The sequence below is a fragment of the Fukomys damarensis genome, unplaced genomic scaffold (assembly GCF_012274545.1).
Source record: "Fukomys damarensis isolate Sample0158 unplaced genomic scaffold, DMR_v1.0_HiC HiC_scaffold_5, whole genome shotgun sequence".
Taxonomy (NCBI): domain Eukaryota; kingdom Metazoa; phylum Chordata; class Mammalia; order Rodentia; family Bathyergidae; genus Fukomys; species Fukomys damarensis.
In genome coordinates, this window is record NW_022900917.1 from 76,720,527 (window position 1) to 76,734,587 (window position 14,061).

Here is a 14,061-nt window from a genome sequence, read left to right on the forward strand (position 1 = left end):
TGTAAAGCCTACTCATGCTAGCCTGGCTAGGAAAATAATTAACTCCACTGAAACTAGATTTCTCATCTATAAAGCAATAGCTGCCTTGGCTCTCTGCTTTCTAACACAATAACTGTAGTAGTCTAAGAAGCCTAGAGTATCCCAAAGAAACACAAATGTGCTCTGTAAAATGCAAATTAAAGATCTCCATTTTAATTGTGTACAAAAAATAGGCCTAACACTGAAGATTAACTCCCATTCAGACACTGTGACACTGCCAGCAAGTGATACGTGGGTCCTCTCTAAGAAACTCATGTTTAGTGTAGATGTCAAAAGCAGCTAAGTCAACAAATGATTGCCACAGCCTTAGTTTTTCCAATTCCTCCCTTTTGGCCCACAGGTAACTAGAAAGATGTAATGTGAAAAGCACAGGACTAACAGTGAGAGGATAAAGTTCAAGTTGTCACTCCTTTACTTCCTGGATACTGAAAACTTGCAAGCCCTTAACCCTCTGAGCTGCTTGGCTTTCTCAGCTACAAGAGGAAAGATCATGAGAATTCATTTCTCAGAAGCTATCCTTAGCACAAAATGAGTTTGCGAATGGAGAAGATCTATATGGCCCTGGTCAGTACAATGATGGTGACTGAAATCCAAGGGTAGGGGTGTGATCAGCTAGCTTCTGAGATTCGGGTTATTTGTCAAAAGGGGGACAATAGTGTGAGATGTGCTCTGGACTCCGTGTGTGACAGCAAAGGAGTCTGTAGCTGAAAGGAATACCAAAAAGCAGTACATTTCTCACCCAAACTTCTGCTGCCACCTCTCATGTCCTCTTACCTTGAAGGAGGCATGCTGTTCCATGTGCCGCAGCAACTGTGGCTTCTGGGCCGCTGTGTAGTCACACACTGTGCACTTGAACTGCTTTCCTGGAAAGAAGCAGAGGACAACAAGGTGAGCACCACCAGGATGCGAGCTCCTGCATGCGAATGAGGGCCAGAAATGGAGCCAGGCATACACTGATCTCTTGCCAGATAAGAGATCAGAATCTCAAAGGGGACCTGGAAAGATGAGCACAGATGCACTAGCAGGTGCTCAGTCTCCACCAGGTAGGAATGGGAAGGAGATCACCAAGGAGGAAAAGAAATGGTGAGCTTTGCCTGGGAGCCCAGCTAAGCAATAACACTCAAGCAGCCTCATAAAGAAAGAGGAAAAGTGTGCCCAGCTGCCTAGAGAGAAGGGCAATGAGAAAGCAGGGTGCACAGAGGTGAAAGGATGCTCAGAGGAATGGATCAGAGGGTGGGAAAAGGCTGGGTCTTCCTTCCACAGTGTGAGATCTGCAGCAAGTCAAGAGCTGAATGGAAAAGCTGGTCCAGAACACCAGGACCTTGACCACTTCACAAGGGAGCCCAGATGTGATCCTGAATCAGAAGAGTCTGCAGAATGACATTTACAAGGGGAAAGACCTGTGCTGCAGCGCTCCTAACTATTATAGGTATACAAATAGCACTTTTGAGAGTATGCCAGGAAAAAACACTATTAAAAAATGTAAAACCTAGCTCTCTTAAGAAGAGTAATGATTCAACAAAATGTAAATATTCAATAATGGTGTGGACAGGACTACACATTGAAACAAATTAATGGCTATACAGGTCACAGCACACTGTTTTTTCCTGATTAACATAAACAAAAACCTCCATTTGCAGTAATACAAGACATATGCAACCAAATAGAAATATGATCGACTTCTTGTCATAGGAAATGGTTCAACAATCAGCATGGTGCAATGGTGCAAGCATACTGGGAAACACGACCTGAAGTGTAGCTCCCCAGAAACACTGGCTCCTCCAGAGTGCTCTCAGTCTTCTACCTGTCAGCCAGAAAAGTCAGACTCACCTGTAGCTGCAGCCTCTTACGTTTCCGTGCTGTGCACTTCTGAAGCCAACAAACACTGGCTGATGCCACCAATCCACCACAAACCTGTTCTCATTAAGGTAACCAATGAACTTCATGAGGCCAAGCCAGTGGCGGACAACAGTTGCTGATTTCACTGGGTGAGTCTGCTACCGGTCCGTGCTCTGGATATCTGCTCGTTTGGACTCACGACACTATAGCCTCTCTGGGACTCTCTGACCACTCATCCCGAGTGTCCCTGCGGCAGTATCACTTGTCCATCATCCTTTACATGTTGATGTCCCAGGGTTCTAGCTCAGGCTCCTAGTCTTCCATAGCAAGCATCCTTGCACAGGACTGCCTTCTACAAGTTTAGACAAACTTTGATGCCAAAATGTGCATCTTCTTCTCTGAATGCTCCCTGTATCTGAGATTTGAGTACCCATCATCTGCTGAACTGGACACTCAGCTGCCCCAAAGGTCCTAAGCTTCACTAATTCACTTCCTCACAAGGTGGGTTCCACTTCCAACCCTCCCAGGTTAGCCTCCATCTGATCGGCCACCTGGTAGCTTTCCTTAAGATCTCTATGGCCTTAACTTATACTCATCTCATTTTTTTCAGCACTTGATTCAATCTCCTATTTCTATGTCTGTCTATTTCCTTCTATTTTTAATTCATCCTCACTGGTTTAGGTCCTTCTCATTCTTTTCCTAAGCTACTGCAAAAACCCTACACTGTTTCTCTTGTGTGCAGGACTCTTTCCCAGCCATCAATCCATCCATCCACATGCACATCCTTTTCCCATAACCCACCAATGTACCCAATTACCTAACAAAGTTGAAGTCCCACAGCACAACACAAAAGGTTCTTCAGAATCAGAACTAATAATGCTCCCCACCCATTTCTCTGACTTCCTCTTGCACTTGTTCCCTCCGTATTTAGATTCTGTAACACAGCTCCTTACACTCTCACAACTTTCTGCCTCACCTTGATAGTCTCAGGCCCCTAAGCTTTTGCTAAAATCTTCCATGTCTGGGGTGAATTGCCTCGTGGCAAATGGCCATTCTTCCCTCAGACTCAAAACTCAAGCTGAACAACGTCTCTGGTGACTGGGCTCACAGCCATCCCCTCTGCACACCCCCACTACACACTGGTCACAGCGCAATCTGTGTCGCAGCTCTACAGCATTTTGCCACGAGCTGCCCCTGGGCAGGAACTACATCTTACTCCTCTCGGTGACACCAGCACTTGAGTGTGTGCACATCCTGAACATGTTCCATGCACTTTATTAAGCTGAACTGTACAAGAAACCAACAGGAAAGTTTGTACATCTCACATGAACAATGCTCTTGATAATAACAGGGAAAAAAAACCCAAACCAAATGGTACAAACACATGAATAATACAGTTATACCTATCATCCTAAGTGAAAGAGCCCAAATTCTAGACTTTACTAATTCTTCATTTCCAATGTAAAGGGAAGGTTTTCTTTTCACATTTTGAGGCACACAGTTGTAACTACAGAGCAATTAAAGTTTTTTCTTAAACTATGATCCTTTCCTAACAGATAAGGCATGCACTTGTACACATCTTTAGTAGAGTCAGCCACACATACCTCCCCGCTCTAATATATGATGTAGATGAATCATCACTGTGCCAGACAGCTTGAGAATAATGATGTTTGGGTTCTCCATACAATGGCGGCGTACAGTGTATGAACAGAACCATTCTCTGAGATGATAAACATTTTTTCATTTAGTATCAAACACTCAGATCACAGAGTCAAAGATAAATGCTAAGAAGCAGCCCAGAAATGAATGAATAGAATCGCCTCCTCTGAGATCAAAAGGGAGCCTTTGGGCAGATCTGTAGTATCAAGACTCTGCAAGAGACACGAAAAGAAAGCAAATCCTGAAAGCTGTTGCTGACAGAGGCAGCAGAGGCCTGGAAGTAAATAGCAGCAAAATTTCCAGGAACCACTGACAGCCCAAGTCAAACAGTCCTGGGAGAGTGTTTGCCATAATCATCTGTTGCCTAATTAAAATAGTGGAATGCTAATTTATAACTAATCATAAATGGAGCAATGTTTTGAGACTGTGAGGGTGTCTTCTATAAAGAGACTCCTAAGAATTACAGAAGAGTGGACTGAAAGACCTAATATTTACTCAGATCAGACTGACCTTGCAGGGCTGGCAAATGAACATCAGATTGAAGTATGTGGATGCAAATCACAGAGAATTCCAGGAAAAGAGAACAAAATTACAAATTTTAAAAAAGAATGATTTTTTAAATCATTCACATTTCATATAATCTACCTAGCTAGGTCCACCTCCTGAGCTACTGGACATCATGACCTACACCAGACTGGGTGTGTAGTGACCCTGTGCACGCACGCCTAGGACCCGGATAACATTAACTGTTCATGTATGGGGAGCTAGGATTGTGAGTTTAACCTGCCAGGTCAGGAAGTGGGAAGCACTGGATCCAGACCCTAGTCTACTCCATCCCAAAGCCCCTATGCACAGCCACCTATAAATCCTTTCAGCTAATGAGGGAGAGATGCATTTTTCTCCCAAAGGAAAAAGGAATGTACACCAGCAATGGGAACATGTGTACCACTCACATAAAGGGAGCTTGCCCAATGGGCTGGCTATCCATTAGCAAGGGCCACCAGAAAGGGGCCAATGGTAAGGGAAGTGTGTCCCAAGTCACCCTGTGCAACCCTGGGCTCTTTCTTCTCTGCCACTCAGAGGTCCTGTTAGAAATAATGAGGAGGGGATCCCTGCTGCAGGGTGGGCTTGGGCACAAGCTCCTGGAACACAGCCCCAAAATATGAGGCTGGGGAATGAGGGAGACCCAGCAGCAGAGCCTCACTACAGTAGTCACCATGGCCAGTTGGCAGTGAACCTTGGTCGTGCTGCTCTCTACCTCCCTTGCCCTCTCTGAGATGATCTAGGGAATCAGTTCCAATTAAGCCGGCCTAAATCAATACCCCTAAGGCAAGATGGAGCAGGGGGAAATGCCCGTAAATTGTAATAAAGTGTAAGCAGTTATAATGGTAGAGTTTTTAAAGGCCCTCTGCTCCTCCCCAGCAGGCTCTCTGCCCGTATCCACCCAGGTCAAAACCTTCCAGCCTGACGTTGACTGGCAGGTTCTCTGCCGGCTCAGCATCCTTAAGTCTTCATTCGAGTGTCACCTTCTCCCCAAATCCTTCCAGAGCCATCCTGATTAAAATGACAGCCCCACCTCCTTCCTGATTCATTTTTAGCATCTTAAAGCCTATGATATTTTTATATTGAACCTGAATCATTTCATATTCATATCTTTACTTTTGTACCTCAATTTTCTCAACATTTGAAATGTGTTCATATTTCTGTTATGATGCAGCATTATTTTTATTGATTTGTAGTATATCTGTCACCTGTCTCAGGAGAATTTTGGGCATCATGAGAGTGGAGGGTTTTGGTTTCTGCTTGCTGCGATTGGTGGTGTCACCTTGGTAACCAAATTGTCTAATGGCCAACGCAGTTAACTGCCTGGTCTTTGATCTGTTTGGCACCCTCGCAGATTGTGGACACCTCAGGGCCACAACTCAGTGCTCTTCCTCCCATATTCTTTAAGTGCTGAGCAGTGAGGCCACACTGCAGATAAGGCCAGCAGGAAGTGACAAGAGCACCTGGTCAGAAGTCTGTCAGCCCCTACTTCTAATCCATATCAACACCTATGCAGCGAGAACAACAGTACTGTTACACAGCCTGTTCATGGCCACCAAACACACTCGGCCTCAGCCACAGGCCACCAGACCATAGTGCGCAAGTGGCCCATGCTTTCGAGGAGCTTGTCACCTAAATGATGGCCAGCAGGGATGCCAACAGATAATTACAAATTACAATGTGTGACAGAGGCCGTTGACAACAAAGCAGTGCTAGAAAGCAAGGTGGTAGCATGGGTATGGGATAGGACAAGGAAATGGTGCTTAGCTGAAATGCAAGGATGAGCAGACCGTCACAAGGGGAAGTGAAGACGGTTTTGGGAGAAGCAGCCACAACTGTGAAGGCCTGGGTGTGTAAGAACCTAGTACCTTCATAGTACACCCCTCTTGTTAACTTCAGCTCCTCAAAGGATCTTCTGGGAAATGATCAAAAGACTTCCAACAAGGACAGCGGTCAAATGGATGGGTGGATGCTGAACCCAGACCTCGGGCACCAAGCAGACAAAAAGGGCAAGGCTAAATGATTCACTCAAGGGGAAATAAAATTATGATGAATCAATCAAACAAGTTGCATGTGTTTTATGAACATTTGCTCACTTAACCTTCAGTACCTGCTCAATGTGATGAGTTATCAAATAAATATAAATTATAACATGGTCTGACTGTATACTCGTTAAGCAAAGAAAGTGAGCATTTTTTAGTAACCTGAAGCATTAAAAATAAAAGTTATTATGGGACATTTCCATATGTCTGGTACACTCTTTTGAAAAGTAATTTGGCAGTGCAATGACCAGTCACAACCACCAAAACAAAATAGCCATCCTGCTCCTGGAAATGCATCCTGAAGAAAGAATTGAAAAGAAGGAAAAGTTTATCTACAAGAAAAAGTCCCCCAACATGTAATTTATAATACATGGAAGAAAAAAAATAATATGACAATGGTTATGTGACTCTTGTTCACTAGCTTAATGCAACACTATATATAACTCCTAAACTTGCAGATTGTACAGCAATAGAGAATAATTATATTAATTTCAAGGCTACAAAAATTATACTTATATTTTTGTCACAGATGAACAACCATTCCCTGTGAATAGGAATAAAGATTTTAAAAGAATCATTCATATGTAACGTGACAGAACTGTGGCATCCTTCTAGGAAGGCACTGGAGCTTTGTGATTTGTCTTAATGTTGTCTGTGCTCTAACAGAAAGGCCTTTCAGATCATTAGCATCTGTCTTGGACAGGCTGGGATGGTTCATCTGCCACAGCACAAAGCCCAGATGCCACTCTGTCAACAGCAGAACTATGCAGTGGTATCAGTGTGCCCTGAACTTGAAAGTTCAAAAAAACTCATTGTCTGTGGAACACCACCTGGGCTGGACTACTGTGCCTGGGCTTACGGCTTTATCTGGCTAGGTATCCCAAGGAAGAGAAGGTCTTATCTTTGCAAATACCTCAGGGGTGGTCACTTCTTGTCCTCTGAGGCAGGCTTTTCCTTTTGTCAGTACTCAAAAGTGACTCTAAGCCAAGTCTTGCCGATAAAGAAGACAATGAAAGCTGAATCACGCCTTTTTGAAGAAGCAATCTTGCAGAAAGCACTCCAGGCCTACTCCAAAAACAAACTGCCTCAGTGAAGAAAAGCTATGCAGGGACAAAATCTTCACAGTGACAAACTACAGACTTTACTCTCTCAATTACTTATAAGATTCTTCCTATTTGACTCAGAGCCCTGGATGTTAAAAGTCAAAACCACAGCCACCTAGATGAATCTCACAAACATAATATTCAAAGGAAGAAGCCTGACCCAAATGGATGAATGTACTATGAAGCAACTTATGTAAAGTTCAAACACAGAAAGCTCAGGGTGCTGGAAGCCAGAGCAGCAGTCACCTTTGGAAAGGAAGAGGAACTTCAGAGGGGCTGACCATGTTCTGCTCCTGGTCCTGGGCTGCAGTTCCTCCTCTGTCATACTCCACTGGGCCGTATACTTATGAATTATACATTTGTGTATGTTCCTTTAATTTACCAGCACAACAGGCCACCTTTCCCAGAAGGTTTTGGAAACTGGCATTAAATTTGTTCAAGATCACTCCTCGACTTTTTGGCTAAGATCAAGTGTACATTTGTTCAAGAAAGGAAAGCTGTGTCGTGTAATTCAAAGATAAAAGTCTGAGGACTGTGTGATGATTTCCAGATCACACAGACTGCTGTCACAGGTGGAAAGAAAAAAGACATAACTTCATGGCCCCAAGGTTTTCAGTAAGACACCCTTCTAAGCACCAGGCGAGAGTTCTGGGGACCCAGTACTTCACACTAGCTCCAATCCTCTTCAAAGATATGGGATCACCTGCAAAGATGTGGGGAGTCACCTGTACTTTTTCTACTCCACCTCTCAAAAAGATGTGATACCATCTTTGCAAAACCTCTGTTTGTAAGTTTTCTTTTGGAAGGTGCCTGTGCTCACAGGAGTTACCGATGCCTGTCCCATGGATAATGACTTCTGATCTGGGTGCTGCCCGGGCTGGCAAACCAAACACTGGCTGAATTATTTTACTGTGCACAATGAGAGAAAGTGCATGGTCAGGTGTCTGATCATCCAAGCTCTCTGCCTTTGCACAGGCCTTGCTCCAGGGACAGCAACTCAACCATGCCCTGTGAGAACCGGGCATGAGGGATTTGGAGGCGGGAAGGGGGAAAAGGGAACAGGAAACACGCATTTGCATTTATGAAACCCTTTCCCTGGGGGTGTGGGAGGAGAGGGGAGCACACAGGGGAAGCCAGCAGAGTTCCTGCTTTGCTGAGACCTGCTCCAGAACAAAGTCATCCCAGGAAAGTCACAGAAACACAAAGTGCCTATGTGGCCTGACCTTTGATGCTGAGCCCAAAAGGGATGGACATTTTCAGCACCCAGTTTTGGCTCATGAAAATGAAGACAATGGCCCCTCATCTCCAGGACACTGAGGTCCCCCCGAACACACACATGGTGACCACACTGGCCATGCATGGCACCCGCTGTTTCCTTTCTTACCATACTGTCTGTCACCAGCAAGATGAGTTTCGCTGAGGTCGATTCCAGTAGCTCTGTTACTTTAACAGTTTTCTACATAAACTGAAGAGGATGGGAATGGTAAGAAAATCTTAAACCATCACCTCTGGCTTCTGGCATTGGGATTCCATCAGAGCTAAGAGAGTGATAGATAACTCCTTCCAATGTTAGGCAACATATTTGAAATGTCTGTTAAATGAATCATTGCAGCCAAATCAAACTCTGTGTCTTTCCAACTTGATGGGCACTAAGGCACTTACAGAAAGAATTTCCATAAATCTAAACTGTCATTAATAACAATATCTAAAGGCATAGAAATGAAAATGCTTCCTCGTGACTGTTTATCCAGTCTTACTGAAAAAGGTAGTATTAAACATAAGTAAATTTTCAGTTTTCAGAAAACTGCCTTTACACTTTTTTCAGAAAACTGATATATACTCTTTTTCAGCAAGGATACTCTTTGAATATCATCTATCACACTGTGTCTTCCTAATGACAGCATATCTGAAAGAAGAGGAATGTGATATTTCCTTGATGGTGCAGATTAATTGCTCCAAATATCCACACTTAGAGCACATAGTTAGTTTTGTTTTTTTTTTTGTTTGGTACCAGGGATTGAACTCGGGTCCTTGCGCTTGCAAGGCAGGCCACCGAACCGCTGAGCTAAATCCCCGGCCCCTAGAGCACATAGTTAGGAGCTTCCGGTAATATGAGAACTCTGGCCTTTAGAGGTACAGGAACAGAGATGCACCTACTCAATGTGAGTCTCTGACCCCACGGTGATAGGCAGATAAGGCCCCACACTCACACAGGTATTTGGGTCCTGATCCCCAGAACCTGGAATTGCTACTTTATATGGGAGAAGACAAGGATTTTACAGATCTGACAAGGATCTTGAACTTAGAGACAATTTTAGATTATCCAGTTGGGTACAATCAGAAGATGGAGGTAGCTGGATAAGAGTCAGAGATGTGACAACCAAGCAGGGACAGAAGAGATCAGAGGACACTATGCTATTGTCTCTGAATGCAAAGGTAGGGGTTCATAAGTCAAAGCATAAATGCAGCCTCCACTACTGAGGATGAAGATTTTCCTCTCGAGCCCCCAGAAGGATTGCTGGGCTGGTGATACCTGAACTTTAGACTGCTAACCTCCAGAGCTGTGACATAATCAACTTGTGTTGTTTTAGGCCAGTAAATTTGTGGTAATCTGTTATAGAAGACACAAGAAACAAACACCTCTGATACAGTGAGGGTGAACAAGCACCTGCTTGCAACTGCACAGGCAGAAATCCTGGCAGTCTGGGTCTCCCCTCCTGAGGCCACAGCCTTGCCTATTTTTCCTTCTTGCTTGTCCATGCAGTCCAACACACAGAGCTTTGCTACCTGACGTGAGGAAAGTATCCTGCAGGAGGACTTGCAGAGCACAATGCTTCATGGTTCTAGCATCTGGGGTAATTTGCACAGTGGCAAATCAGAACAGAAATAGCTATGGCAATAAAAAGACAGTTTAAAAACACTCTGTACTTTAAAGGCTGACCTTCAAGCAACTATGGACTTAGCTTGATAATTCACTATAAATTAGTACATCAGTTTTCATACAAAAAAGGAATGGATCAGCAGGAGATGGTAACACAGAGTCAGATCAAACAACTGAAATGACCAAAGCTCTAGGGCAGGATTAAAAAGTGATGTGATGGCCAAGGATTTAGCTCAGTGGTTCCACTGCCTGCCTTGCAAGTGCAAGGACCCGAGTTCAATCCCCGGTACCAAAAAAAAAAAGTGATGTGAAACCTCTAGTCCCAGCTGTCTGAAGTATTTCCATAGTGGATGCACCAGTCTGCACTCCCACCAACAATGGAGAAGGGTTCCTTTCTCCCCACAACCCCACCAACATTTGTTATTGTGTGATTTCTTGATAGCAGCCATTCTTTGTGAGGTGAGGTGGAATTTCAGTGTTGTTTTCATCTGCATCGCTAGAATGACTAGTGATGTGGAACATTTTTTCATATATTTACTTGCTGCTTTTACTTCTTTGTCTGAGAAATGTCTGCTCATTTCAGATGCCCATTGTTGAATTGGGTCTTTATATTTGGGGGCGCTGATTGTTTTGAGTTCTTTATATATTCTAGATAAGAGTGCTTTGTCTGAGGAGCAGCTGGTAAAAATTTTTTTCCCACATTGTAGGTTGTCAGGTAAAAATTTTTCCCACATTGTAGGTTGTCTCTTAGTTCTTCTGATGGTTTCTTTCCAGTGCAGAACCTTTTTAATAAGATGAGATCCCAATTGTTGATTCTTTCTGCTAGTTCCTGTGCTACTGAGGATTTGTTCATAAAGTCTTTGCCTATGCCAATGTCTTCAAGAGTTCTGCCTAACTTATCTTTCAGCAAATTTAGTGTTTCTTTTTTAATATTTAGATCTTTAATCCACTTGGATTTTAGTTTAGTGCATGGTGAAAGATAAGGGTCTAGTTTTAATCTTTGGCCGGTTGAATCCAGTTTTTCCAACACCATTTATTAAAGAGCTTATCTTGCCTCCAGTGAGGATGGTCGGCTCCTTTGTCAAAGATGAGCTAGATGAGTACATCTGGAGTTGTTTCTGTATCTTCCAATCTGTTCCACTGATCCTCAGGTCTGTTTCTTTGCCAGTATGATGATGTTTTTATCAACAGTGGCTTTGTAGTATAGTTTCAAATTGGGGATTGTTATACCCACTGCCATGTCTCTGTTGCCTAGGATGACTTTTGCTAGTCTAGGTCTCTTATGGTTCCAAATGAATTTTTGGATTTTTTTCTAGTTCTGTGAAACAAAGTGTTGGAATTTCAATTGGCATTGCATTGAACCTCTTCCGTTTGACCCAGCCATCCCTCTGCTGGGTATCTTTCCAAAAGAATTAAAAGAATCATATCACAGTGATATATGTGCACCTAAGTTTATAGCAGCACAGTTTGTAATAGCTAAAACTTGGAAACAGCCCATTTGCCCATCAGTTGGAAACTGGATAAAGAAGATTTGGTTTTTCTATAAAATGGAATACTACTCAGCCATAAAGAATGAGAAATTAGATTCATTCATAGGAAAATGGATACATATTGAGGATATACTCCTAAGTGAAATAAATAAGTCACACATGTGTAAATACCGAATAGTTTCTCTCGTGTGGAAAACTACAATAGTACATAAGATCCTAATGAGATAATTGACAATGTGAAATAGGAAGAAAGGAGCTAAAGGTGTAGGGAAAGTGGGGAGGATAGGGGAAAGCTAATAAGGGGAAAGAAAAAAATATGAGAAAATGGAAATAAAGTGCTTGTAAATGGGGAGGGGAAGGGGGTGAAGGGAGGGCAGGGACAAGGGGAAAAAAATGAGAACCAAGACCTGTCATATAAAGGTACAACATCCCAATGATGAATGTAACTGTACTGTATACCTAAAATGTACCAATAAACTCAGTGAGAGAAAAAAAAAGTGATGTGTACTATTCCAGGAATCTGTACCTAGACCTCTGCACTCTTGTGAGGTTTTTGGCAACCAAGTCTCATTTAATCCAGTTGTGCCTTGGTTCACAAACTCAATTCCACGATTCTGGTTACAAACCAAACTGGACAAGAACCCATAAGATCAACAGTGAATCACTGAATTTGATTCAGTTCTTGTTCAACTTGGTTTGCAACTTGGTTTGGAAAGAATCAACTTCATGAACCGAGGTACCACTGTAGTTAAATCTGTACAATAGTCTAAGCTGACTGTGCAATAAGAGTGCAGAGTTCATTTTATACTATGAGCTCAAGAGACCTTGAGGTTTAGAAAAACATGACAAAAGAGCATCACATTGACCCAAACACGGTGCACCTATAAAATGATATCCCTGGGCTTTGAAATCAGCCCCACTTGCTCTTCCATCAGCTGGGGGAAGACAAGTAACAGAAACCTGCCCTGCTCATTCCTCTGCCCCACCCCCACCCTGCCCCTTAGCCTTCTATCTGGGATAAGGGAGGAAAAACTGGGGAAATGAGAATGCCATGCAGAGATAATCTCTAAAACAGGCTGGGGCTTAGGAACCATTTCGTATATGCTTCCTGATTCTCAAATGTTACATTTTTTAGAAAGTGAGAGGTCACAGGTAGAATGCGTGAGGCTACTTTACATTGGACTAATTGTGCTTTTCTGAGGACAGAAGTGGAAGGGGGAGAAATATCCACACTTACACTTCCTAGAATATTTTAACAAGTAGCCATGGGATCTCTTATTACGATCTAAAGAAGGGTGGGGGGAAAGTTACTTCCTCCACTCAGATCTAATTTCCATACTCAACTTTCCATCTGTCTAATTATTATACATCACAAGAGTGCTTGAAACCTGGAGAACTCCTCTCCATAAATTTTACCAGAAAGCTTCTTAACTCAAGTGTGTGAGAGAAGGTTGGACCAGGGAGAAGGGGAGACCCAAAGGAATCAGCACTGAACTTCAAAGAGCTTTTTATTTCATGATTAGAGAATTCTCATTAGGATGTGCAATATGAAAGCACTGCCCAACTCACCCTCCTCCTTCCGGTAGCAGTGGGCAGAATTGAGTATGGACCTCTGGACTGTACCTTATGTCCATGCCCTTTTCACATTCAAAAGGGAAAAGTGTGTTGTGTTACTTTTGCCTTAAATGCTTACAGACTGTAGGCACACATGCAAAGTGTTTGATCAGACCCCTTTAGAGATCGAGGTCCCTCTCTGTGCAGTGACGGGCAAACCTGTCTAAATGAAACCATCCTCCAGAATGGCCGCTCGTTTCCACAGTGCAGTAATGAGCTCCTTGGGGAAAAAAAAGCAGTGAACAGGGATACATCACTTTGAGTAAGCCAATAAGTGTGAAAATTTAGATTCGCGAGCAGGTAAAGGAGGTGAGAATTACTCAATTCCTTTTTACTTCATTAAAAGTTGTCCAAGAAGATTCACTTAATAGCGAGTGTTCCATAAATATGTTTTAAAGTATCTAAGTCACAAGTATTTGATTTAACACAGTTATCTGGGAAATGAAACTGGAGCAAATGACTGGTACTTCTCAAGCACTATTGTGTCCTAACCAGCTTATGCAATGCTGTTTATGTTTTTCTTATTCACACCTCAAAAATTTACTGAGCATCTACTATAACCCAGGTACTATTCTAGGTGCTAAGGACACAAACAAATGAAGTATATCAAAAACCCCTTCTTGTAGGGCTGAAGATCTAGTAGAAGATACAGAAAATTCGTAAATGAGGAAACTGTACAGTGCACTGGAAACAGAAAAGTTTAAGGAGAAGTAGGAAAGATGAGAAAATGAAGCAAATGGCAAGAGAGTTTCAGAAGTGGGGATAAAGAAAAAATGGTAACTAAGTAAATTGTATAGTAAACCTGAGAAGAAAAGCCACGTAGAAAAACACAAGAAATAAGGGAGGAGTTT

The 14,061-nt window shown here is 42.9% G+C and overlaps 1 protein-coding gene across 7 annotated transcripts in view; it reads right to left on the reverse strand.

Moving 5' to 3' along the window:
- The window catches only part of Zfat (zinc finger and AT-hook domain containing), a 232,632-nt gene that overhangs the window by 86,931 nt on the left and 131,640 nt on the right, over window positions 1-14,061 (reverse strand). For all 7 annotated transcript variants that reach the window (XM_010629605.1, XM_010629606.2, XM_010629610.1 and 4 more), the window contains exon 11: window positions 814-902. In XM_010629605.1, coding sequence (XP_010627907.1) covers window positions 814-902 — 89 coding nt within the window. The remainder of the gene's footprint in view (window positions 1-813; window positions 903-14,061) is intronic.